General features: G+C 45.6%; 7 protein-coding genes across 15 annotated transcripts; 4 read left to right on the forward strand and 3 right to left on the reverse strand.

The window, feature by feature from the left end:
* Window positions 1-1,752, forward strand: LOC116162169 (regulator of microtubule dynamics protein 1-like). The gene is made up of 5 exons (XM_031475715.1): window positions 1-517; window positions 562-727; window positions 823-1,015; window positions 1,069-1,514; window positions 1,564-1,752. The coding sequence occupies exons 1-5, from the start codon at window positions 324-326 to the stop codon at window positions 1,621-1,623; spliced, it is 1,059 nt and encodes a 352-aa protein (XP_031331575.1). The 5' UTR covers window positions 1-323; the 3' UTR covers window positions 1,624-1,752.
* Window positions 1,753-4,587: 2,835 nt separating this feature from the next.
* Window positions 4,588-8,575, forward strand: LOC116162020. 4 transcript variants are annotated; one of them, XM_031475533.1, is made up of 3 exons: window positions 4,588-4,739; window positions 7,851-8,397; window positions 8,446-8,575. In XM_031475533.1, the coding sequence occupies exons 2-3, from the start codon at window positions 7,856-7,858 to the stop codon at window positions 8,492-8,494; spliced, it is 591 nt and encodes a 196-aa protein (XP_031331393.1). In that variant the 5' UTR covers window positions 4,588-4,739; window positions 7,851-7,855; the 3' UTR covers window positions 8,495-8,575. The 4 variants fall into 4 exon arrangements, with proteins under 4 accessions (XP_031331393.1, XP_031331396.1, XP_031331391.1 ...); XM_031475536.1 differs by having other exon boundaries at window positions 4,595-4,743; XM_031475531.1 differs by having other exon boundaries at window positions 4,597-4,806.
* An 866-nt stretch (window positions 8,576-9,441) lies between these two features.
* LOC116161215 (trichoplein keratin filament-binding protein-like) lies at window positions 9,442-19,744 on the forward strand. The gene is made up of 2 exons (XM_031474487.1): window positions 9,442-9,565; window positions 17,835-19,744. The coding sequence occupies exon 2, from the start codon at window positions 17,835-17,837 to the stop codon at window positions 19,332-19,334; it is 1,500 nt and encodes a 499-aa protein (XP_031330347.1). The 5' UTR covers window positions 9,442-9,565; the 3' UTR covers window positions 19,335-19,744.
* On the reverse strand, window positions 9,562-14,214 carry LOC116161209 (DNA ligase 1-like). 2 transcript variants are annotated; one of them, XM_031474478.1, is made up of 7 exons: window positions 13,927-14,214; window positions 13,662-13,876; window positions 13,463-13,614; window positions 13,224-13,419; window positions 13,034-13,174; window positions 10,556-10,774; window positions 9,562-10,509 (listed from the first exon to the last, which is right to left on the reverse strand). In XM_031474478.1, exons 1-7 carry the CDS (start codon window positions 14,102-14,104, stop codon window positions 9,703-9,705), a joined length of 1,908 nt encoding a protein of 635 aa, XP_031330338.1. In that variant the 5' UTR covers window positions 14,105-14,214; the 3' UTR covers window positions 9,562-9,702. The 2 variants fall into 2 exon arrangements, with proteins under 2 accessions (XP_031330338.1, XP_031330339.1); XM_031474479.1 differs by having other exon boundaries at window positions 13,463-13,611; window positions 13,927-14,213.
* Window positions 14,301-24,952, forward strand: LOC116161233 (methyl-CpG-binding domain protein 4-like). 2 transcript variants are annotated; one of them, XM_031474514.1, is made up of 3 exons: window positions 14,301-16,679; window positions 20,560-21,167; window positions 24,823-24,952. In XM_031474514.1, the coding sequence occupies exons 2-3, from the start codon at window positions 20,567-20,569 to the stop codon at window positions 24,849-24,851; spliced, it is 630 nt and encodes a 209-aa protein (XP_031330374.1). In that variant the 5' UTR covers window positions 14,301-16,679; window positions 20,560-20,566; the 3' UTR covers window positions 24,852-24,952. The 2 variants fall into 2 exon arrangements, with proteins under 2 accessions (XP_031330374.1, XP_031330373.1); XM_031474513.1 differs by lacking the exon at window positions 14,301-16,679 and having other exon boundaries at window positions 20,505-21,167.
* LOC116161236 (peptidoglycan-recognition protein LB-like) lies at window positions 16,812-17,736 on the reverse strand. Of its 2 annotated transcripts, XM_031474518.1 has the most exons (4): window positions 17,584-17,736; window positions 17,326-17,522; window positions 17,129-17,279; window positions 16,812-17,082 (listed from the first exon to the last, which is right to left on the reverse strand). In XM_031474518.1, the coding sequence occupies exons 2-4, from the start codon at window positions 17,500-17,502 to the stop codon at window positions 16,862-16,864; spliced, it is 549 nt and encodes a 182-aa protein (XP_031330378.1). In that variant the 5' UTR covers window positions 17,503-17,522; window positions 17,584-17,736; the 3' UTR covers window positions 16,812-16,861. The 2 variants fall into 2 exon arrangements, with proteins under 2 accessions (XP_031330378.1, XP_031330377.1); XM_031474517.1 differs by lacking the exon at window positions 17,584-17,736 and having other exon boundaries at window positions 17,326-17,577.
* Window positions 19,306-20,560, reverse strand: LOC116161225 (calcium release-activated calcium channel protein 1-like). 3 transcript variants are annotated; one of them, XM_031474502.1, is made up of 3 exons: window positions 20,448-20,530; window positions 19,627-20,281; window positions 19,306-19,590 (listed from the first exon to the last, which is right to left on the reverse strand). In XM_031474502.1, exons 1-3 carry the CDS (start codon window positions 20,517-20,519, stop codon window positions 19,352-19,354), a joined length of 966 nt encoding a protein of 321 aa, XP_031330362.1. In that variant the 5' UTR covers window positions 20,520-20,530; the 3' UTR covers window positions 19,306-19,351. The 3 variants fall into 3 exon arrangements, with proteins under 3 accessions (XP_031330362.1, XP_031330361.1, XP_031330360.1); XM_031474501.1 differs by having other exon boundaries at window positions 19,306-20,278; window positions 20,446-20,560; XM_031474500.1 differs by having other exon boundaries at window positions 19,306-20,281.
* Window position 24,953: the final 1 nt, after the last annotated feature.

Below are 24,953 nucleotides of genomic sequence, written 5' to 3' on the forward strand. Positions count from 1 at the left end.
TTTTCTGATAGAATTTGGCCTGTAGAATCAATAATTTCAATCAGTTCCAAGATTGGATAAAATACTGCACATCTTGTATATACTAACTGCATGTAAACCGTCCTTTAACATATATCGACTTTCTCGTTTGACCACTTGGTGGCGCTGTTGATAATTTGATTTGTTTTGTATCATTTCCCTCAATCTTTTATGTATTATTCTCCTCGTTTTTTCGTATTCCAGTCCGTTTGTGTCGTCTAATCGCAATTTTAAAGATGCCTCTCGCTATGGTGTAGTTTCAGGTGCCCTCCAAGCTGTAGATTAACCTCATTCACCCCGCAAACATGACTTCCAATTCCGCTCTCTACGTCTTGGGGGCCGCCGTTATCGGTATCGTGGGCGCAGCCGGCATGTTCATCGTGGAGCACTTCCGCCAGGAACGTCGCAGACATTCCATGGTCCGGGAGTTGGCCCGTTTGGATCGGCAGGTCTGCGGCCTTCAATCGGAGCTGGAGCAGTTGCGCACCCAAAAGCTAAGGTAATCGGCTCCACTTGGTCGCTCGTTTAACACTCGACTTGCAGCAAAGAGCGGTTTAGGAAAAAGCACAATTTGCACAAGGTGTCGTCGTCGTCCACGCTCAGCACACGCTCGTATGACAGCGTTAACGAGGCGGACAGCTCCGACTTGGAGTTTTACGATTTGAGCGACGACGAATCGACGCAAAGCACCATCACACCGCTCGAGCAGGTGTGTAGAAACCACTGGGAGTCGCTGTTGACGATCAAATTGTTGTATACCCGTTAATAAATGGATCGTTTCAACGTGTTTGTCGTTTCTTTTAGATTCTGCAAGAGATCGATTTAAATTTAAACTCCGGCGACGCGGCTAAAGTTAAGAACGCCTACGAAAACTTGAGCGAGTTAAATCTGAAGTACCCGCGCGACTCTGAGATACTGTGGCATTTCGGGAAGGCGTGTTATAAGATGATCTCGACGGTCAGCGACCCCGTCGTGAAGCAGGAATTTATCACAAAGGGTATGTTCGTTATTATTTCCTTCTAGTCTTCCCCCCAATTAAATTGTTATTAGGTATTGAGATGTGCGAGAGCTCTATTGAGCTTAACCCGAAGGTAGCCGATGCCCACAAGTGGTGCGCCATACTGATCGGGATGCGTTCGAACACGCAGTCGATTCAGGGCAAGATCAGCGACGGTTACCTGTTCAAGCAGCACATCGACACGGCAATCGGACTTAAGGCCGGCGACCCGACGCTCCACCACATGCTCGGTCGGTTCACTTACGAGTCGGCGAATTTGAAGTGGTACGAGCGTAAGGTCGCCGCGACGTTTTTCGCCGAGCCTCCCAACGGGACGTTCGACGAGGCGCTCGAGCACTTTCAACTTGCAGAAAATCTAATGGGCGCCGATTGGAAGGAGAATAAGCTGCTGATCGGCAAGTGTTTGATCGCGTTGGGTAGATATAAGGAGGCGGTTAAGGCGTTGGGCACCGCCAACACCATGGTTGACAACAGCTTGGTAAATATCTCGATTTTGGGTGCTTTGTTTGCTGAACGTCTGGTTTTAGGACGACGAGGTCGATAGCGAGGTGAAAGTTCTGTTACAGAAGTACAACAGCTACAGGTAATTGCGGGGGCTCTTAGTGTTTTTAATCGTCAATCAACGCATATTGTATCGTTTTCGTTTGGGGAGATTTTATGAATGTTAAGGTGAATGTAAACTACGCAATTTTAGAAATATATTTAAGATTTTTGTATTTTGTTAATGCCACATTTGTGGTGATGGGACATCCCCTCCCTACAGCAACCTCAAAAGTGACTCCACCCCCTTTCACTGGCCAAAAACAATTGCTTTCAATTGCAGTTTGTCATAGTAAACGATTTTTAAGATTGAGAGATACAATTTAGTTATAAACAAAATAGACCTCAACCCCTACCACAATTGTAAAACCTCCTTCTCCTAATGCACAGCTTTGTGATTCTCATACAATTTGTGAAATTATGCCCCCTTAATAATTTGTACAGGTTCCTGATGTAGGTATGTTTCTGTGATCCTGATTCAGAAATTTGAATAAGAACAAGTTTCCTTGGTTCTGGTACAATTTACACTTTAGATGATGATACAAGTCTGGGGGAGGGCCAGCTACTTCCTTGCGGTTCTATTGCTTCCCCCCTACTTCCTCATTACTTTTTTTCACGTCTCATTCGCGCCTCTTTTGCATCCTCTAAAAGTTCCAAAGAATATGCTTTGGAAAAATGGGAAACCGCATCAATATTACCACTAGCATTCTTATGGTAATAAGCTTTGGGAAAAGGTAATCGCATCTTCGTATGCTGGGAGTATTCCATACCCTCAGACTCCCCGGTACTATCTTCTCCCACACAAGGGTATAGAGTAAGTTGATGGTGTTTTCTCTCAAATTATCGTATGAATGCTAACACTAAACATTTGGCAAGTTTCCCTCCATTCCACACCAAATATACCTCCCCCCCCCTTCCATTAGCAGTTGGGCGCCACAGAAAAGTGGGATTCGTTTGTTATTGTTTTCAGTTTATCAATTTTTTGCTTGATTGCTGTGTGATTGTAGTTGGGGTTGATTTTATAATAACGTTGCTAGTTTATAAAATACGAAAAACAAAGGAAAAGAATTTTGATTCGGCTCAAAAAAGAACCAATATATCGATAGTCTCTTGGTTAATCCAATTCTTTTTTTAATAATAATATAATAAAAATTCGACGCATAGGTTGGGAAAAATGCCTGGCATTTTAAGACTTCGCTAACGTGAGGTAATTTCACATAAATTCCGTCGAAAATGGGGTATTTTTACGTTACCTAATCAGTTTTGGATACTGTGTGCTATCTCGTTTTGTTCCATACGATAAATGACATCTAATTCTGTTTTAATTGTACACCAAATCTTTATTAGTTACTGGCATAAATAAGAATGTAGAGTTTTGCGCATGCGCAGTACGACTTTTTGCTTAACCGTTTTGTTTTCTTTTATTAGAGGGACCTATCACACAAATTGCTCCATAAATAAGAAAGTTTGGATTTGCGCATGTGCATAGGTATATTAGTAACGCGAATGTAGATGAGGCCCAATCACGCCCAATCTCACACTTATTTAAATAGGCCCGCTGACACATTGCTCGGCTCCGCCTCGCACTTTAAAACACACAAAGGACACACTTCCGGAATCGGAGGCTGCGCTGCCTCTCCTCGCGCATTTACAGTCGATTCTAGAACGCGACCGAGCGATATTGGGATCTAACATAAAAAACAACATGGTTGTAGCCCCCCTCGTTTCCGATTAAACACCAAAATTGCCATCTATAAGCAATGTGGGGTGAGAGAGGGGCGCCCCGACGCCTCGCAAGCGCAATCGAACTGCAAAGTCAATAGGCAAAACCGCAGCATCGATATAGGTCCTCCCGTTAAGGCGCCCATAACTTTACCTTTACGCAGCGGTGAGGAATGCAGGGGGGGGGGGCGGAAGTCTAATCGCCGTCGATTTTGGAACGCGACCAACTGATATAGGAATCCAACGTAAAAAACAGCATTGTTCTAGCTCTCGTCGTCTCCGAATAAACGCCAAAATATTGAAAAGAGCTCTCTCTAGGAAATGGGGGGGGGGGTATACACCACTGTAAATGCCACCCTGTGTCACGCTTGTACAGGACCGTTGACACATTGCTCGGCTTCGCCTCGCATATTAAAATACACAAAGACACTACAACCTTTCGACTTTCCCCCCACGTCGCGCGGAAGGGATGGAGGAACGAGGGTGCGACCTCGGCGGGTCTTAAGCGTCTCGACGTCCCGCGTACGTTTCTCCACCTGTGCCTTCCTTTAACGCCTTTTTTGTTTTTCCCGGGGGACAATCCGTTTTACCCCCAAAAATTCCCACGCGGTTCGCACACCGCCCTATTAGTTCGTGCCACAGAGCGGCCTAATGGCGCGCAACGTTAAGTTTTTTCGTATCTCCCCTTCTTCCACCGCTACGAATTGTTAAAAAGTCGCGCATATACTCAACAGCAGCCTAACGAGCTCATTTTGCGCCCTCTCCCTACCTCCCGGAGATGGGGGAGGGGGGGGTTACCCACCTCTAACGGCTACGGATTTCGAAAGCATCGACCTCGTTGCCCAATAACTTCCCGTCCAGATCCGAAAAAGTGTTTTTTCACCTCTTACGACAGCCCCCCCCCGCGCGGGGGGGGGTCGTTAAAAAATTAAACCCTACCCGGTTCGACGCGCCCACCCTCGGCGCACTCCCCTAGGCCGCGGTGGCGTACTCGTAGCTTTCGCCGTTCTCGAGTTACGAATTTTTTAAGTCGAAAAACACGACAGTTTGAGTGGGGGTGGGGTGACCTGGTCGCACGATCTGCCTCGTTTTTACATATTTTCATGTCCTCGACGTTGCTATAATTTTTCGTAAAAATCCTGCTGCACGTTTCATACTTTGTTAACCTTTAAAAAAAGGTAATCAAATCTCCGAGTACGGGGTGAAGGAGGGAGGGGGGTATTTCTCTAGACCCTCAGTTCTTCGTTCTTCTATAAAAGCGCAATGCCTTACGAATTCCCGTAACAGTTTTGGGAAACAGAAAGGCTGCGCTGTTTCAAGTCGTGAGGGAGCGCCTGCAGCTACGCCACTGGTTCAAGTCGAGGACTGACTCATACCGACGTCCGACGACCTTTTTCGCTGGCCTTGGCGATTAGTTCAGGCGGATGTCGATTTGTTCTGAGTAAGTGAGTAGTCAAATCAGTATATAGTGTTCGCTCCAAACGTTCCCTGAAGAAGTACTTTCAAAGGTTTGTTTACTTAAAAATGTAAAGTGTCCCCAAAGTTAAGTGTAAACCAACTGCCGACTCGCGAAATAGCGTCCAAATAGTTTAAGTAGTGCGTGAGAAAGCCGCTCTTCCTGTACGCACCTTATTGTAAACCAGTGTCGTGTTTAGATTATTTTAGTAACTGGGGTAAAAACGTGTTTTGAGGAGGGCACATAACCAGCCTGAAGTTACATTCGCTTTTTTTTTTAAGGACATTCGCTTTTGGGGTAGTACCAACCTAAACGGGAAAACAAAAAATAACTAGGACCGGGCTGAAGTTACATTCGTTTTTTTTTTTGTTTTTTTTTTATCAATGGCCATCGAAAGTGATGGCACCGGGACCAATTCTCATCCCCTTTTCGGAAAATAGCCCTAAACCCCCGACAAATTCGTCCCCGAAGTTGACAAATTCCGCAAGTGTGTGAGTGAGTGAGTTTTGCACGCGGAGGATAAGGACGCCGTGGAGGCCCAAGGGCCCACTTAACCCCCCGTACCTGTAGTTTTTCGAAAAGTGCCCCACAGTTCGAGAAATTCCCTTTTGTTTGGTCAATGGCGCGGTATACGAATAATGCAAGTTGCAATTCAAAATTGATTTATTAAAATTGAGTGAGTTTTGCACGCGGAGGATAAGTACACCGTGGAGGCCCAAGGGCCCACCTAAAACCCCCTACCTGTAGTTTTTCGAAAAGTGCCCCACAGTTCGAGAAATTCCCTTTTGTTTGGTCAATGGCGCGGTATACGAATAATGCAAGTTGCAATTCAAAATTGATTTATTAAAATTGAGTGAGTTTTGCACGCGGAGGATAAGTACACCGTGGAGGCCCAAGGGCCCACCTAAAACCCCCTACCTGTAGTTTTTCGAAAAGTGCCCCACAGTTCGAGAAATTCCCTTTTGTTTGGTCAATGGCGCGGTATACGAATAATGCAAGTTGCAATTCAAAATTGATTTATTAAAATTGAGTGAGTTTTGCACGCGGAAAGCAAGGGCGCCGTGGAGGCCGAAGGGCCCACCTAAAACCCTCTATCTGTCGTTTTTCGAATAGCACCCCACAGTTCGAAAAATTCCCTTTTGTTTGGTCAATGGCGCGGTATACGAATAATGCAAGTTGCAATTCAAAATTGATTTATTAAAATTGAGTGAGTTTTGCACGCGGAGGATAAGTACACCGTGGAGGCCCAAGGGCCCACCTAAAACCCCCTACCTGTAGTTTTTCGAAAAGTGCCCCACAGTTCGAGAAATTCCCTTTTGTTTGGTCNTGAAGGTACATCAAGGTTGTTAATGCAAAATTTCTTTTCTTATCCATAAATAGGTACACCACCTTTGCGCAGTCTCGTACTGTCGTGAGACGCCATTACTATCTCCTATGTGACACGCGAATGCGGTTGATGAACGGAATTTTTGTGGTGTTTATCTACGGTTTTTTGTGGGAAGAGGTAAAAACTTGTTTCTTTTTGATGTTAAACCGTTATTTTCTAATACAATTAATTCTTATTACCTATTTCGTTAGGTGAAGTATATCTGAAAAGAAGTACGCATATACCTCTAGTGAAAAGTAAAGGTTAACGGCTGCGGGACACATAACCTCAACCTCGACCTCAACAGTCAACTTCAAGCGAAAGATAAAGTTCTTTTTGACGCTATATGGAAATAAGTCGGTGTTGTTTTGGTTCAGTGTTTGTGTAAGTATAAATTTATATTCCACCTTTTTTTGTTTGGGGATTAGCTGTTCCCTTCTTGGGAAAACGAATCATTTTCCGTTCAAGCATTTGGAATTGATGCACTATTTTTACATAATGAAAACTGTTTTGGTGGGAACGCAGTTTGCCTTATAGAACTTTCTTTTATGCAGATGCCGTTCGGCAAACTTTCCCCGACACTAGCGAAAGTGCCATTGAATTGACGGTGGGTGAGTGGTTACGCTTAAGCACGCTGAGACAGTCAAGAGAAAAACCTCTCCAAAATCAATAATTTTATTATATATATTATTAATGAATATTTGAAATGTATCTATTGTGATAATATTCTACATTTTTAGGAATTGTTATTTTGTTTTATTTTATAAGAATATATCTTTATTTTTTCACTGCTGCAGTTAGTTATTTTTACATTACTGTAGCCTTCGTTTGCGTTACAAGGCTCTCATGTATACTAACATATACATATTTGTTGCGTAACTACCATATTTACTGTAACCTTCAGTTGCGTTACATACAACCCCCATGCAACGTAATGTTACATATATGTTACATATTTGCTTAAACCTTCAGTTGCATTACATATTACTCTAATGTAATGTATGTTTGTACCTATATACGATACATAACTGGGTTATTTGTTGTGACATTCCGTTGTGTTACTTATTACGTTCATGTAACATATATATACATGTATGTTACATAGCGTGACGTATTCGTTACGTTACACCGTTACATAACAGTGCTAGGCGTTTTGTGTTACTTGCATGTAACATTTAAGTTACTAGATACATAACGAACCACCTAGTTAACTATTATATTTATTGAATCGTTTACGTTACAAGTTGACGGGGGACTCGCGAAATAGCGTCCAAATAGTTTAAGTAGTGCGTGAGAAAGCCGCTCTTCCTGTACGCACCTTATTGTAAACCAGTGTCGTGTTTAGATTATTTTAGTAACTGGGGTAAAAACGTGTTTTGAGGAGGGCACATATTATGTTCCCCTAATACAAATATCTCTTCTTCGTTTATGCTGTTTTCTTTTGGTTGCCAATTTTGCAAATTAATGTTATTATAAAAATAATCAGGATCACAGATTCGCAAATGTATTTCCAAACTTTTTATTGTCGACAACTTTTAAAAATTACAAAAGAATGCAGAGTAAGCTGACACGATTTACGTATCTTCTTGTACTAAACAGTTTCAACAATCGCGAGTGTATCAGGAGTAAAATGTTGGGGTTGATTTACTCTCCATACCGCACCTTATCCAACAATGTTTAATTACATTTAACTTTGCGTAAGAACGCTACAAAATTGGACTCATTTCTAGCTGATATGAATTCTACCGGATCTGGATCGAACCCTGCACCTCCAAATTGTGACCATCGGCAATATGCGACAGTTGCAGATGTCGAGTCCTGCCTGAAACTTCTAAAAGACTTAACACTAAAAGTCGACAAGATAAGTCGGGCAGTAGTCCCTGCCAATCAAGCCGGCGGCGGCGATGAATTTTCCCAACGATTTCCGATTGCCACCAAAGAAGCCTTTGACGATTTAGAAGCGGCGCTAAGGGATAGTTCGTATGCAAACGGCTTTGTTGAGCACTTTGTCGGTCACTATGAGCAGATGGGTAAGCAATTGGACTCGACTAAGCTTATGTACTACCTCCTGGATCTCATGTTGAGCAAGGATTTTGTGCACGCTTGTTCGTGGACGGGGGCCTCTACCAAGAAGGACACAACCAAGTTTGCATTTGAAAAGTACACTAACTTTCTGAAACAATTCGATAGGGTCATCAAACTTGCCAGTTCCAATCACAAGATTACAGACACCTGCAGTTTTATAAAGCAGAAGGCTTTAACCAATAGCGGACAGAGGTATGGTTTCTTGGTGTCCATTTCTAACTTAATTCTCACTTATTTCAGGGTGAAAAATGAACGTGCAAAGGCCGAAAGACGTGATCCTACTTTATAATAATTTGATTATATTATTAACATTGTAATGTTGTGTTTTTACGCACAATTATATTTTTTTAACATTACCGTTTCCCTTACGTCTTTGCGTTTATTTCGCGTCCCCTTCAACTTTTCGCGCTTCCTTTACTTCTTTTCACCGCTTCAAACCCATTTCTTTCATTCTTCGCACGTCTCCTTTATGTCTGTTCTACGTCTCATTCGCGCTCCTGCAACACTTCTTCGAGGTTTCATTTTTGCGTCTTCCACGTGTCATTCGCTCCTCTTTTAACACTTTCTTGCGCCACACTTCTAATCGCTTTTCACTTCCCCATTTGCGGCTACTTCAATTTTTCCTAGCACCTCTTTTGCATCTCTCTCAACTTTATCAATCATTGCACTCCCTCTTTTCATTCACTTTCCTCGCCGCTTCAAATTCTACTTGCTCCTTCTTCTTCAAGTTTATTTTGCGTCTTTTTCACACTTCCTTCATCTTTGCGCTTGTGTGGCATCACCCCTACGTCCTCATTGCGCCCCTTCGCCTCTTTCGTTAGCGCGTCTTTCTTACACGTCTCATTCGTACTCATTTCATTCTTATGCGCTTCGTTTGCTTCTCTTTCGCCACCCTATCGCGTCTCTTACATCTCATTCGCGCCTCCGTTAACTTTCTTTACTTTTTTCGTATCTCTTTCATATACACACATTGACCTTGATTGAAATCGAAGAAATGGAATCATGAATGATGGCATTTTAGGTATTTTCGTACCTTCCATCACATGGTTGTCATTCTCAAGGGTAGATTTTAAAACTATTTTATGCGGTTAGTGTTGTGATCGTACTCGGTAGTGACCTAAACGCGATGCTTCCACTATCTGGCATTTGGAATTTACTAAAAAAAGTAGCTTTGGCTCATATTTTCGTTCCCTCTGTACAATTTGTAACTGGTGGGTACAATAGCCACAGTCGATACGTTGCAAGCGCGCGTCGTAGTTTCTAACCTCAAAATGTTTGTTTGTATTGTGCTTGTAGCTGTCTAGTTTAAATGTGAGTTTTTACAATTTTAAGTGCACCTGTTAATTAACCGATCAATTTGGTGAGTAATTACATTTATTATGTGTACATTTGGTTATACAAGTAAAGAAAACGTCACGTTTATAATACACAACAATATAAAAAAAACTTAAATTAGCGAGCGCTTTTGTTAAGATTAACGCGACAATAAAAAGCAATTTAACCCAATTCAGCCAGCACCGAGTCGAGCTCCTGCTGTAACGAGCTCGACTCCTCCTTCGCCTTGTTCAGGTCGTCCTGTAGTCGCTCGACGTTCGTCTTGAGCAGGTAGTTGGCCTTCTTGAGAGCGGTCAGCCGTCCCTCGTACCGCTTCGTGCGTTTCGTCAGATTGGCGCGCTTCTTCTCGACGGGCGCGTCCTCTGCCTCGCTGGCGCTCTTCTCGGCCTCGCTCTCCGACTCGCTTTCGCTGCTCTCGCTTTCCGTCTCCGACTGTGTCTCTTCCTCCTCCTCGTCGGCTTCCTCCTCCTCTTCGTCGCTATCGTCGGGATCCTTGAGCAGCGCCGCCATTTTGTGCACCTCCTTTTTCAGGCCCCGGTACTTCTTCCGTTCGTCCTTGATCGCCTGCTGTAGCCGTTTGCCTTGCGTTTTGAGCGCGATGCGTTCCTTTTTCGCGTTGTCCTCCTTGTTCTTGCAGCCTCGGAGTTTGTTGCGGAGCTGTTTCACCTCCTTTTGCATTTTACGCTCTTTTTTCTCTTCGTCTTCCTCGTCGTCGTCGTTGGAGTCGTGCGCGACCTCCAGCTCGCTTTCCGAATCCCTCCGAATGCTATCCTGACGCTCGCATATCGAGACGCGTTTGCCCGACAATGTTTCGGTCAGTTTCTTCTCGAGGACTTGTTTTTGCTTGCGTACCTCTTCCAGTTCGCTTTTGGTGTTGTCGAGCTGATTGGAAGCCTCGTGGAACTTCTGCTTGAGGTCTTCGGCTGTCTTTCGTGCGTCGGCTGCTTCCGATTTGAGAGTGGTTAGCATCTGAAAACTGACGCGTGAGCGTGAGATCGTGCTCTACGTGTCTTACCTTGTCATCGGTCTCGGCAGATTCTGACACCTTCTTGTTTGAGTGCTCCCTTTCGAGATCGGCCTCCAGCTGAGCTAGCCGCGTCTGCAATCGCTTGTTCTCGCGTGCGAGCGATTCTTTGTTGCGAAGCTCGATGGCGAGCATTTGCTTGGTGCTCTGGAGGTCGTCTCGCACTTTGTCGATGTCGTCCAATTCGTCGACCTCATCTGCAATTTCTTCCTGTAAGTTACGAATAGTGATGCAACAGTGAAGTTTTAGGCTTGTCGGAAACATTTTTTCTGCGCCAAGATCAGAGCGGAATTGGCGCCAAAAGCACAAAAAAAATCCGCTCAGCGAAAGATCACGTTTTAAGCAAGCATTTTAAGATGGCGTTGGCATCAGCGTCTCGGTGAAGGTTCCTACGCAATTTGATGGAGAATGGAATCCCCCCCCCCCCAGCCACACATACGACCCCACTATACGAAAATTTTATGATTGTCAGAGGAGTCTGGGGGATATGGAATACCCCCCAGGAAACAAATATTCAATATTCCTTTTCTTACAATTACAAGATTTTCGTATAGCAGGGTCGTATTTGTGCCCGGGGGGTATTGACTCCCCCCGGTGCTACATTCTCCCACAAAATGTTCATCCCTGGGGACTCACATTCGATTCCCCTTCTGAAAATTCATGTGTAAGCTCGCACTACATATTTTGGTGGAGATTGTGGAACCGAATACCCCCCAGGAAACAAATATTTAATATTCCTTTTCTTACAATTACAAGATTTTCGTATAGCGGGGTCGTATTTGTGCCCTGGGGGGTATTGACCCCCTCGGTGCTACATTCTCCCACAAAATGTTCATCCCTGGGGACTCACATTCGATTCCCCTTCTGAAAATTCATGTGTAAACTCGCACTACATATTTTGGTGGAGATTGTGGAACCGGGGGGTCTGGGGGTTATCGAATACCCCCCAGGAAACAAATATTCAATATTCTTTTTCTTACAATTACAAGATTTTCCTATAGCAGGGTTGTATTTGTGCCTGGGGGGGTAATGACTCCCCCCGGTGCTACATTCTCCCGCAAAATGTTCAATTGTTCATCCCTGGGGACTCACATTCGATTCCCCTTCTGAAAATTCATGTGTAAGCTCGCACTACATATTTTGGTGGAGATTGTGGAATGGGGGGGTCTGGGGGGTATGGAATACCCCCCAGGAAACAAATATTCAATATTCCTTTTCTTACAATTACAAGATTTTCGTATAGCAGGGTCGTATTTGTGCCCGGGGGGTATTGACTCCCCCCGGTGCTACATTCTCCCACAAAATGTTCATCCCTGGGGACTCACATTCGATTCCCCTTCTGAAAATTCATGTGTAAGCTCGCACTACATATTTTGGTGGAGATTGTGGAACCGAATACCCCCCAGGAAACAAATATTCAATATTCCTTTTCTAGATTTTCGTATAGCGGGGTCGTATTTGTGCCCGGGGGGTATTGACTCCCCCCGGTGCTACATTCTCCCACAAAATATTCATCCCTGGGGACTCACATTCGATTCCCCTTCTGAAAATTCATGTGTAAGCTCGCACTACATATTTTGGTAGAGATTGTGAAACCGGGGGGTCTGGGGGGTATTAATGTAAAAGTAGTTGAAAGATGCGCAATAGAAACGTGAAGCAGATGCAAGAAGAACGTAGAGGAGGCATACAATTTTTTTCTCAACGTATGCGCCCCAACAAGGAACCATTTCAGCGGTCAACTGTCTATAAAATACTTCCCGTGATCCTGATACGATTGTTTTTGAACGTGATAGTTACATCAGAAAATTCGTTGAGAAAAAATTGTATCAGGCGGCGAACATGATACATAGGACGGACTTTGCCAATCATTTACTTCCTTGCGTTTCTGTGATCGCCTGAATTGGAATCAGATCATACCTCGGTGGGAAAAAAAATGTATCAGGAGAATATGATAACGTACTTAACTTGACATTAGATTTAAAATCAAAATTTAATTTAGCCACCTCGTAACTTTGTTACACCCCCTAGCATTTTTCCGAATTTTTTGTAGCAAAGGTTTGTTTTGTGTCATGTTATAGTCACTCATGATCTATGTGAGCCACTTCCTCGTCCATAACCTCACTATTTTTTTTTCTCAGTTCATTTTTTTGGTCTTTTATAACGTGAATTTAAATTAATTTCAAATCCTCGTGGAAACTGAAATTCCACGTTGGGTTCTTTCGACTGGGCAAGCATCGGTCACAGCAGAACGGTGTAATTCATCCTAAGGCGACTTCTAAATCGGTTAAGGAAGAGATATGTCGATAATTTTTGGGGCACCGTTATTTAACTTCGGTGCTTTGGGTCGAATACGCTTCACTCACCACAGGAAGGGGTGATCAATAGCCAAAGCCAACTTAAAACGGCTTAGAGATGTAATATGCGTAAATGTGTTTGTTTTTTCGGAAATTTGTAGTGAGAAAAACTTACTGGTGGTATGCTGGCCATCGACTGAGATTTGATGATCTGCTCCTCGATGGTCATCTGTCTTCGGAACTTACGCAGCCCCTCCAGCACGGGCTTACTGCGATCGTTTGTCTTGACCTTCTTCAATGCTACACCCAATTGGATCTGAAAGCGCCAACGGATTATGTGCCACCCACAAGCACACGGGCCTTACCTCCTTCAGCAACATATTGTGCGAGTCGTCCTTCTCCGGCTTCTCGCTCTCGTAGATAAATTGCGACTTGTCGTCGTCCTTCGTCTTCGGCAGTAGCGGTTTCGAACGGTCGTTACACTGGACGTGTTTCAGCTTGGGTCCGCTCTCGACCTCCTTGAGCATCGCCGTCCAGTCGGGTCGTACTTTCGGTCGTGCCCTGAGGATGTTAATTGGTTACGAGTAGCATTCTGTACACTTACTTTAAAGCGTCGATCGTCGCCTTCTGCTTGTCGCTGAGCGGCTTTAGGTCGGTCGCTTTGGGAAGCTTGGGTGCGGGCGGCGGCATCGGGGGCGCCTTCGGGGCGACCACCTTCTTCAAACTGTCCTGGCGCGGAATCGGATTGCGAGGCTGCTGAAAACATGCTCATCCTACGCACCATCGACTCATTACATAATTACCTTTTCCGTGTCTTCGCTTATGATACTATTCCGTTTGAGTGGCGGTTTTGTTTCGGGATAACTCCGTTCTGCCGCACTGTTGAGCTTAATCGGCACTTTAACTTCTCGTGATTGCAATTTCGTCTGTTCCTTTGGCGGAACCGGCTTAAGTTGGGGCCGTACGAACGTGCTCTCCTTGGATCCGCCGTTCTCTTGTGATTCGCCCTTCTTCGCCGCTGCAAGTTATATACAAACTCGATTACTGCCCCAATTCGATGCGGCTTACCTTCCGCTTTTTGGGCCGCAGCATCTTTGCTCATCTGTTTCGATTTCGAGAGGAACTCCGACGGTTTCGGGCGCAGATCGTCGGGCCCCTCCTTGACCCAAGGCGGCCGAAAGGTCTCGCGCTTCGCGGTACTGCTGCCCCGTCTCTCCTCCGTGCTCGCACCCTTCCCGATCGGCATTTCGCTGGCGAAAATTCAATAAAATCGTCTACCAGCGAGCTCGCAAGAAACACACTTTACGAACTATAAATATTTTCATAATGGAGCCGATTCTAAAATAGAAGGGAGTCTATTTTCGCCGCGTGACGTCTTAAATGTTTAGACGTTTTCATTTCAACGCAAAATTACTATAAATACACAAATTTATGGAGCGCAAACTTCGCTGCGATCCAAAAATCGCCTTCCGCAAGTTCGACGATAATTTCAGGCGCTTTGAAACTTTTTCGTAACCCAAACCGCGCGCCGTTTATTTCAAATTTAAAAATAGCGCGCGCGTGTCGCCATCTGTTGACGGATAATTTCCGTTCGAGACGATTTTGCCCTTAAAACGTTTTAGATTTGTTTCTTACAGGACGGTTAAACAAATGGGCGATAAACCTCCTCTCGTTATTTCGTTTATGTTCTCCTGTTCTTTTGAGGGTGTCCAGGTACCGAATTTGTTAGATGACTTGTATGTTTTTGTATCCACTTTCATTTGTAACGCCGCCCTGAAATGGACCTTTAAAAGTTATTTAAAGTGGAAAACTGAGCTCGAGACAAGACTTCTTCCTTTTCTAAGGAGTATTTTCCTCCCCATAGGCTCCTCGTGTTACATTCGATGGTCTATTTTCAAAAATGATGGTGTACAACAGTAAATATTTTGGAGAAATGCGAAACCGGGGGTCTGGGGGGGTATGGAATACCCCCCAGGAACCCCCCAGGAAAAAGAAAGGTTGGGTGTTCCTTTTCAGACAATTACCCAAAGATCTTACTGCCCTGGAGGTAATGGCTGAGGGGTATTCCATACCCCCCAGACCCCCCGGTCTAACATTCTACGATCCTCCTGTCCTCAGGAGTGTTTTGCTCCATAGGCTTCTAGTTTTACGTTCGATGATTCATTTAAGTGCCAAGAGCACTATAAATTTGGGGAAGAATGCGAAACCGGGGGGTCTGGGGGGTATGGAATACCCCCCAAGAAAAAGAAAGGTTGGGTGTTCCTTTTCAGACAATTACCCAAAGATCTTACTGCCCTGGAGGTAATGGCTGGGGGGTATTCCATACCCCCCAGACCCCCCCGTCTAACATTCTACGATCCTCCTTTCCTAAGGAGCATTTTCTGTCCCATAAGCTTCTAGTGTTACGTTCGATGATCCATTTAAGTGCCAAGAGCACTAAATATTTTGGGGAAGAATGCGAAACCGGGGGGTCTGGGGGGTATGAAATACCCCCCGGGAAAAAGAAAGGTTGGATGTTCCTTTTCCGACAATTACCCAAAGAACTTACTGCCCTGGAGGGAATGGCTGGGGGGTATTCCATACCCCCCAGACCCCCCGGTCTAACATTCTACGATCCTCCTTTCCTAAGGAGCATTTTCTGCCCCTTAAGCTTCTAGTGTTACGTTCGATGATTCATTTAAGTGCCAAGAGCACTAAATATTTTGGGGAAGAATGCGAAACCGGGGGGTCTGGGGGGGGTATGGAATACCCCCCAGGAAAAAGAAAGGTTGGGTGTTCCTTATCCGACAATTACCCAAAGAACTTACTGCCCTGGAGGGAATGGCTGGGGGGTATTCCATACCCCCCAGGCCCCGGTCTAACATTCTAAGATCCTCCTTTCCTAACGAGCATTTTCTACTCCGTAGGCTTCTAGTGTTACGAAACCGGGGGGTCTGGGGGGTATGGAAAATCTCCCAGGAAAAAGAAAGGTTGGGTGTTCCTTTTCCGACAAATACTCAAAGATTTTACTGTCCTGGAGGGAGGGGCTGGGGGGTATTCCATACCCCCCAGGCCCCCGGTCTAACATTCTACGATCCTCCGTTCCTAAGGAGCATTTTCTGCCCCATAAGCTTCTAGTGTTACGTTCGATGATTCATTTAAGTCCCAAGAGCACTATAAATTTGGGGAAGAATGCGAAACCGGGGGGTCTGGGGGGTATGGAAAAAGAAAGATTAGGTGTTCCTTTTCCGACAATTATCATAAGATTTTATTGCACTGGAGTGAATGGCTGGGAGGTATTTTTTGACGCATCCTATGGACTACAATCATGTGTCCATGGAAATAAAGAATATTATTATTATTATTATTATTCTATCCCCCCCAGATCTCCCAATTCTACATTCTACGACCTGCCCTTCCTAACGAGTATTTTCTTACTCATAGGCCACTCGATGGACCTTTTTCAAAAATTATTATTGGCACTTACACCATAATTTTTTAAAATGTACCAAATAAGTGTATGGGGGAAGAAAATACTCCTCAGGAAAGGAAGATCTTAGAATGTAGGATTGGGGGATATTATTCCCTTTGGCGCAATAAAATCTGGTATGGTAATTGTCGGAACACTGAATCTTTTTTTTTCTTCTTTCCCCCTTCCCCCCAAAAATATTCTTTGCAATTTTTTGGCTTAATTTTCTCATGTTCTCCTGTTCCCTTTTTCCGTTTAATGATCAGGCATCATGCAGTAAGGGTCTCTAGGTTTAGGGATTTTATTTTTAAGGTTCACTCCCAAAATTTGCCAATGAAATTTTGTCAAAAAAATTGAAGTAGAGTGGTCTAAAGTAAGTAGATATTTTTTTTAATGGAAATTCATGTCAGGTGACATGGTGCAAGGAATCTGGCTGCCTCAAGCTCTTGCGAGTAGCGTGTTCCCCTTGGAAATACCGAAATCGTACCTTCTCAAAAAGAACGCACACGAAATAAAAGTAAATGTATTTGCTAACGTTACAAAAAAATTGCCTAATTATGTCGGTATCTCGTTGGGCACCCACACGAACGGGGGCGTCTTCGAGAAATGATCCCACGTCGAAATTTCGTCGAGCAACCGTTGGCCGGGGCACTCGGTTCCCTGCCGCACCTGCTGGTGCCCGAACAGCTTGTAGTCGGGTCGTATCTTTCCCGTTTGCACGCCGCAATCGATCACTTTACGCGCGGTCTCGATCTGTTTCGGGGGTGGCAGCTCGACTGGAAGGGTACGTTAGCAATTTTGTACGACGGCTCGATGGCTTACCTCTCCAGTCGCCGATTAGGGAGATGCCGATGCTTTGGTTGTTGTAGCTGGGCGAGTGTGCTCCGACGACCGACCAGCCTCGACCGGTGTATGCCTTGCCGTCGCCCCCGATCACGAAGTTGTAGCCGATGTCGTTCCACTTGCGATCGATCTGTATTGAATGAGTTAGCGGAAACCTTGCCGAAGACACGGTTTACCTGGTGGAAGTCCTGCATCCATCGCATCGCCTTAATGCAGTCCTCGCTCGACGAGCAAGCCGGCGGCTGGTAGGTGTGGTGGATGATCACGTAGGGCACCGGATCCTGCATGGTCTGGACGTCGGTCGGAGGTCGCGCGCCCCACTCCTCCCTGGTCACCAGCTCAAAGTCGCACATTTCGCCCTGACCGAGGACGCCTAAACCAAAAACAAAAATTAGCCAGCTCTGCATCGTGCGAACCGTTCGACATTTATCAACCTTATGATGACAACATCGCGTTATCTCCTCGTGCGGTTTATTAATTACCCGCAACACTTGAAATTCGCTCTTGACATTTTATGAATGAACTTGAAAAGTGGCGGGGGACCCGATTTTTTAGTGCGTGTCGATGACGTCGCGCGCGCTTTGTGATTCCCCGCTCTCTGTAATCGCTTATCGGTTTTTTTAATAGGAACCCCCTCGCGAATTTCCCCTTTTTACATATTCATGAGAAGTTATAATTCTTGCAGATGTCGTCTAGAGCTTCGGGCCGATCTTCGGCGCGACCAAATCCGGAGGCTCGCATTGTGAGGCGGCGCGAGCGGGAGCACGACCACCAGGTCAAGTGGAACAATCAGGTGCGCTACTATAAGTCGTGGGAGAAGTACAATAACAAATTTGACGAGTGGACGTCGCCGCGCTATTACCAGGCCGCCAATGACAAGATGGCGGACATAAAAAAAAGTAGAGAGCGCAAGGAGAACCTGGAGAAGCGTCGGGAGAAGCTGAAGAAGCTGCACGAGGAGGAGGAGCGCAGCTATCAGGTCGAGCTGATGGTGAAGAATCGCGATACGCTCAGACGTAGTGAGGTCCCGAGCGAACTGCTGAAAAGCGTGCACTCCGCCGTGGCCTTTGCCAACGAGGAGAAGCGCCGCCACGAGGCCGAACTGGCCCTCTACCACCAATGGCGCAATAACAACCCATCGGTGCGCCTCCACGAGCGCAAGCGCGGCCTGAACGAGATGAAGCTGAGCTGGTTAGATCAGCAAATACAAAAGCGTCTCGACAAGGAGCGGCAGGAGGAGGAGTGTCGCCGGCTGCTGGCCGAACGTCAGAAGTGGCTCGATCAGGAAAACGAAAAGGAGGAGCTTTTGCAGCGTAAGGTTGCCGAAAAAAATCGAAAGCTGCGCGAGGAGTTGGAGAAGCAAATGGAGAATCTCCAACTGAAGCAGCAGGAAAGCGAGCGGTTGCAGAGGGAGGAAGAGGAGGACGCGCTTAAGCTGTCCGCGGTTGAGCTCCTCGAGCAGAGACGCGTCGAGCACGACGCTCGCAAGCGAGAGCGCGCCGTCGCGCTTGAAAACCTCAAGCTGCACAAGCTCAAGCTGAAGCAGAACGCGGACGACGTCCGCGAGAATCTACGGCGCGAACAGGAGTTCGTCAAAAGCCTGATCGACTCGGAGACGGCCGAGCGAATCGAGAACGAAAGGAAGAGGGACGAGGTGAAGCGCACCATGGAGGAGTTCTTAAAGTACGCGCGCGACCAGCAGGATTTGGAGCGGAAGCGCCTGCAGCACTTCGACTTCGTGTTCGATTCGGAGGCGAAGCACATCTACGAGAAGCAAAAGGAGATTTGGCTCGAGGAGGACAAGGCGCGATCCGCTCTTCTACGCGACGTACTCGAAACCGTCAGGGGGCAGATCGACGAAAAACTGCGCAAGAATAAGGAGGAGCAGAGGCGCGTGCTCGAGGAGCGGCAGAGCGCGCTCAAGCTCGTCGAGGAGTACGACGGCGACGCGCGAAGAACGAACGAGGAGGAGGAGCTGAGGAGGCGGCAGTGGAAAAAGGAGGTCGAGCTCCAGGTTAACGAGCGAAAGACGCGCGAGGCCGAGGCGAAGAAGCGCGAACGAAGCGAAACGGAGCTCGAACTGGAAAAGGCGCGAAAGGAGGAGGAGCGTTTGAAACAGGAAATTATACAACTACAGCGCAGACAAGGCCCGATACGGCACTCCAGAAGTCGTATACTATTTTAATTACATTGTTTAATAATCTAAACTGGACTAGACGCGTGATCCAGGTGCTTCTTCATATTTTCCAATCCCTCCAGGTCCTCGACCGACGTATCGCATCGGTGCGCCACCAGCGAGTGGTAGAAGTGAACGACGAAAAGCACAAAAATGACGAGCACAGGTATCACGATTACGGTCGCCGCAATTGCGGCAGTAAACGAGTAATCCCAAAACTTCACCCAGCACAAGATGGCGACCTCGACCAAGAACAGAAAGAGACCTACGAAATCGCATCGGTTACAATTACCTAAGTTACCTAAAACTGTCGAAAACGCCCACGCGAGTTGGATGAAGCCCTTCATGCGCTCGTGCGGGCTCTCGCTGACGAGCTCGCTCACCTCCAGCTTCGAGATCGCGTCGATATTCGGCAGAATGTACGTCGAAATCATGAGGGCGAAAATGTGGACGGCCACCAGCACGGTCGTGCACACGGAGAACATGACGAAGAGCCATTCGGGCACCGCGGTGCCTTCGTTGATTTGCAACTCGACCATCGCGACCATGGCGAAGCCGGACAGGAGCTCGGATGTCGTCGAGGTCGCCTTTAGTTTCGCGCGCGACATGTGCAGACGCCGCCACGAGAGCAAGTTCTTCGGCGTCTCCTCGAGCTCGCATCTGCAACAGCTCGCGATGCTTTGCGAGCGCTCCGACGGCTGGTACGGTAACGGGGGCACCTGCAGGAAGTGCGGCGAGGAACGGTCACGCGATATCACACTTAGCGTTAATTCGCCGCCGCCGGTGGCGAAATTCGGCGGCGCGATTTCGTTGTGCAAGTTGAGCGACCTGGGGCGCGGCGTTATCCTGATCTGGGGGACAATCGGCGGCGTCGCGCCGGACGTCGTGTTGTATCGTTGTAGCACATTGCGGCCGCGTTTCGGACCCAAACTCGCCTGGGGCGACTGATCCATCTGCAATGATTGAACGTAAATCACCGTGTCACCTTGGGCTACGTGTTCCGTTTTTTTTCGACGCGTCGAGCTGGCTTTGATTACTGTAATTTTACCGCCGTCACTTCCGCCCGTAATTATGAGTTTATCTAAATGACTGTAATCCTATGGGATTAGCCTTTGCTCACCTGGGAAGACCGCGCCGTGACTGCTTTTGATAGACCAAGGTAACCTTGCACCATGCACGATTTATGTTACACATAATTCGAGTAATTTATGCACGCCGGCGTTTCTTTCTCCAGGCGCGTAATGCCCATTGTCTTGAGCAAGTACTTCGACGAAAACGTCCGGCTCGTCGCGGGCGTCTGCGCCGCCTGCTACGCGGAGAACGACGACGTCAAAATTACGGCCGTCAACCGGGCGTTTCTCAGAAGCTGCCGTCCGAAGCTGTCGAACCTGCTCCGCTTCGCGCCGAAACGAAAGTCGAACGCGTGGATTCCTCCGCGTTCCCCGCACAACCTCGTCGAGGAGTCGCTCTACCGCAACCCCTGGTCGCTGCTCGTCGCGACGATCTTCCTAAACAAGACCTCGTGCATGGCGGCCAAGCCGAACCTCGACGCGTTCCTCGAGGACTTCCGCAATCCGCACGAGGTCATCGGCAGGCGGCCGTCCGACCTCGAGCCGTACTTCGTCAACATCGGCCTGCCGAAGAGGCGAGCGCACCAGGTCTGGCGGATGTCGCACGATTACGTCCACAAGGAGTGGCGGCACGTTCGCGAGCTGTACGGCATCGGAAAGTACGGTGACGACGCGTATCGGATCTTCGTGCTGGGCGATCTCGACGTTGAGCCCACCGATCGATTTCTTCGAGTCTATCGGGACTGGGCGAGGATGCATCTGAAGGAACGAGGTAGGTAACTGTCAAAAGTGACAATGACAGCGAATCGGTTTTCAGTTGCTCGCCTCACATTGTAAGTAATTTAATTAATTACACGGCTTGAAATTCCACTCGGTAATTGGGCGCTGTCAAATTTAATTTATATAATTGGCGTTTAATTACATTAGCACCATAAAGGTAATTTTGCATGGATTTTGATTCGAAAAGTGCTCGGTAATTAATTAAGACACATTCAATGTTATGTTCAATGAATAAGAGATTAACCTCGTATAGTAATTTCAAATTAAATTTCCTCCCCCACTAGAAATTATGCCAATTTAGGAGGCGCCAGTATAAATTATACACAGCCCGTTTTTAAAAACCGAAATAGTTTAGTAAATAATGGGGTAGAAGCATTTTTTCACATCGGCAATAGATATGTCTCGTCTAGACGTTGCAACCGCTCTTTGACCCCTCTGACTATTCGCTCTTGATGAGGATGAGGAGAGAGGACGCTGGACGCTAATTTCATTAGAATACCATGAAAGATAACACCAGCCCCCCCCCTTCCCAACTTCCACTTTGTGAATGGGTCAAGGAGTCCGTCCGTCCAATTTCTACAACCCCCCCCCCCCCACCATCTTGAAAAGTAGTCGGAGAGGGAAGTTATAGTTGGAAAAACTAATGAGACCTTTCATTAGAATACCATGAGGAGTGATATGAATTTTTACCCCCTACACCGCGACTCCTTTTCGAGATCAGAGAGGGGGGGGGGGGCTAGAAATTAGTTTTGTCTTTTATGATATTCTAATCAAAAGTTTCAACAAAAGGAACTGTTTTCTACCAATTACCTTTTCTCCCTGTTACCCCTCATCAAAATGGGAGCTGGGAGAGGGGATTAGGACCCTGCCCCCCGTGCTGTTCTTTACCAAAAAAAAGTTTAGTTTTAGTATTTCAACATTTGCGGTAAAATACCAGCTTTTAGTGATGCGGATTTAAAACACACGCCAAACGGATTGCGCATGCATGTTTAAAGAAAATTGAAAGATAAACAAAAAAATGATGTCACTTTTTGAGCTCTAAACTAATACATTTTTTTTTCAATTTTAATCACAGATGCTTTTACTAAAGACAAACATATCGCATATTGTGAAAATCAGATGTGCGTGCTTCAAATTCCGAAAATTGCGATCGACTAACGACACGCATTTTTACCGCCCCTGCCGCGAGCCGTCTCTGCCAGTGGCGCCGAATTTTTTTCTCCCGCGAAGAACCCTCAAATATCCTATGCGCGACCGCGAAACTTCAATCTACGGACGAATTTTTTTTCGAAACATTTTAAGGCCGCCTGACATACATTCAAAGTCTATGTGTGTCTTGTCTAGACTACTTTCCGCTCTTTGAGACTACCCTCCTCCGACACTCCGTTCTGCGAATATTTGCCCCGAAAGTTTTGACATCACCAATAGATGTCTCGTCTTGACGTTTCACTTGCCCTTTATGAGTACCCTCTTATGACAGTTCGTTTTCAAGATATTCGCTTCTACTACATCGAGAGACCTCTGACAATCTGTTCTTGAGATATAAGGAATTATATCCGATCATGATAAGATGTCGAGAAGGAGGACCCTTCGTTGGTACAAATTAATTCCCTTCTTTGAGACCTCATTAGAGTACCATGAAGGATATCTCCCCCCCCCCCCCCCCACCTCCATGTTCCTAGTTCACTTTCAAAAACAACGTCTCCCCCCTTTCACACAGCGAAACTACTACTTGTTGCAAAAAGTTCCAAGATTGTAGGACAATTCCCCTATATGTAGTTCAACACGTCAGACCGGATGGACGGACGGACAGCGACTTTCTTATTTTTTGTCCAAATTTTAAAGAAAATTGATCTTCAGGCAAAAAAGTTGATTTTTCGCTAAATAATAGAGGGCACTTAAATTCTCGGTATCAAGTGACCTATGAAAAACAATTATTTTTTTTTAGATAAAAATATGTTTGTCATTTCACGCGTCACTAAGATGAATTAGTGTTTGATTGAAAATGATTCATTTTGCATAGATATATTGATTACCAGAAATATGGTAATTTCTTAACTTTGGGAAGCACAAATTTGCTGGGGGTTATTGTATACCCCCCAGTATTCTCCCCCAAAACGTTTAGCCTCCTCTCCCTCGCCCTCTAGAAATTTTCAAACTCATGAATGTACCTAAAAACGACCTTGCACGCGCACTTTGCACCCTGCCCCTTGCCTCCCGTGGCGAACGCGCCGACCTGAAAAAATCCGAGAAGTGTGCACCCCTAACGGTTACGAATTCAGGAAGTAGCAATCCCATAGGTCGAATAACTTTGTATCTTTGTTTTTTACAAATCTCCCCCCCCCCGCGCTCTCTCGGACTGCTACAAATGATTGCCTTACCTTATTCGACGCGCCTATTCTTCCTGTTCGCCGCGGCGGCATCTTCGTACCTCTCCCTCCAGCATTTTTATGTCAAAAAACACAAGTTGCGGCTGGGGAGAGGGGGGGGGGGCGATTTTCAGTTTTTGCAAATTTTAAAGAAAATCGCTTTTCAGATAAAAAAGTTGGTTCATTCGCTTATTGCATAATACAGGGTGTCGCATAATGACCGCCTAATGTTGAGATATGATAATGGGTCCCCGATTAAACTAATGTCAGGAAGTTTCTTGGTGTCAAGCGACCTATGAAAAACAGTTCCGTCAACAAAAAAGTGCCTCGATTTGGCCCTGAAAGAGGGAGAGAGACGCATCGGTCATGTGTAATTTATGGTACTTCATTTGTCACCTTTGAACGCGAGCTGTCAGCTTAATTAATTTCATACGTGACTTCCACGGCCTTCTCTGAATCCAAATGTGTTTGTCATGTTACGTGCCAAAAAATAATCTTTTAAGATATCGGGAAATTAGCTCCTTGAGATTGATTTTTTATATGCAGTCGTTATGGGCATAATTTTGCACATGAAGTCTCCACAAAATTAAATAGATTAACTTTGAGCAGAACAAATTTTTAATTGACAGCAAAAATAGCCCAAATTTACTCGTAATTAATTAATAATTAAGTAAACTATGGGAAGATTATGAGTAATTTTGAACTTCATCTCTAGTTTCCCTTTACATAATTTCAAACCACTCTGAGAAAGTTGCTGAAAGGTGTTTTTAGGTTAATTAAGTAGTTCGCTAATTAGGTGTATCAATTTTCATCGTGAATTTAACTGGGTAAATTAGTACTAATTGTTTTTGTTTGTATGCAACTTGACAGTAAGCTAGCTCGGGTAATTACAAAGCAATTGTATAAAAGACCTTAAAGCCGGGCTAATTTGGAGTCTGTAATTAATTACTTGACTTGATCGTCTACAATTTGCTAATTATACCTCAAATTAGTCATTCATTGCTAATTTCGAACTAATTAGGTGTGTGAAAGAGTAAATTAGGTATAATTAAGTTAATAATTAGTTTTAATTTTCTTGTTGATTGGTGTTTTCTGCATGTTTCGTAGTTTGTTTCTGGTTGTTAAAATCCAAGAAACACAGGTCGAGGTGCTAAAGTTCAATTTGATTTAAGCTACAGTTGCTTGTAACTCTAAAAAGTGTGCAAGTTACGTAATCTGTCCCACCTTGGGAATCTGAGTGGAATTTCAATGTAATTTTATGATTACATGTTTGTGTAGTTCCGTCTTGCAACATAAACATCCGTTAGTGCTCTTACCTAATCATTAGCCATAAATTTTGTGATAAAAAAATTGTGCAAGATATGATTAATGTTGCGTGTGTATCGCGCCTGTTGGTTATGCAAACCATC

This window comes from Photinus pyralis, unplaced genomic scaffold, assembly GCF_008802855.1.
Source record: "Photinus pyralis isolate 1611_PpyrPB1 unplaced genomic scaffold, Ppyr1.3 Ppyr1.4_LG10, whole genome shotgun sequence".
In the NCBI taxonomy this organism is placed as follows: Eukaryota; Metazoa; Arthropoda; class Insecta; order Coleoptera; family Lampyridae; genus Photinus; species Photinus pyralis.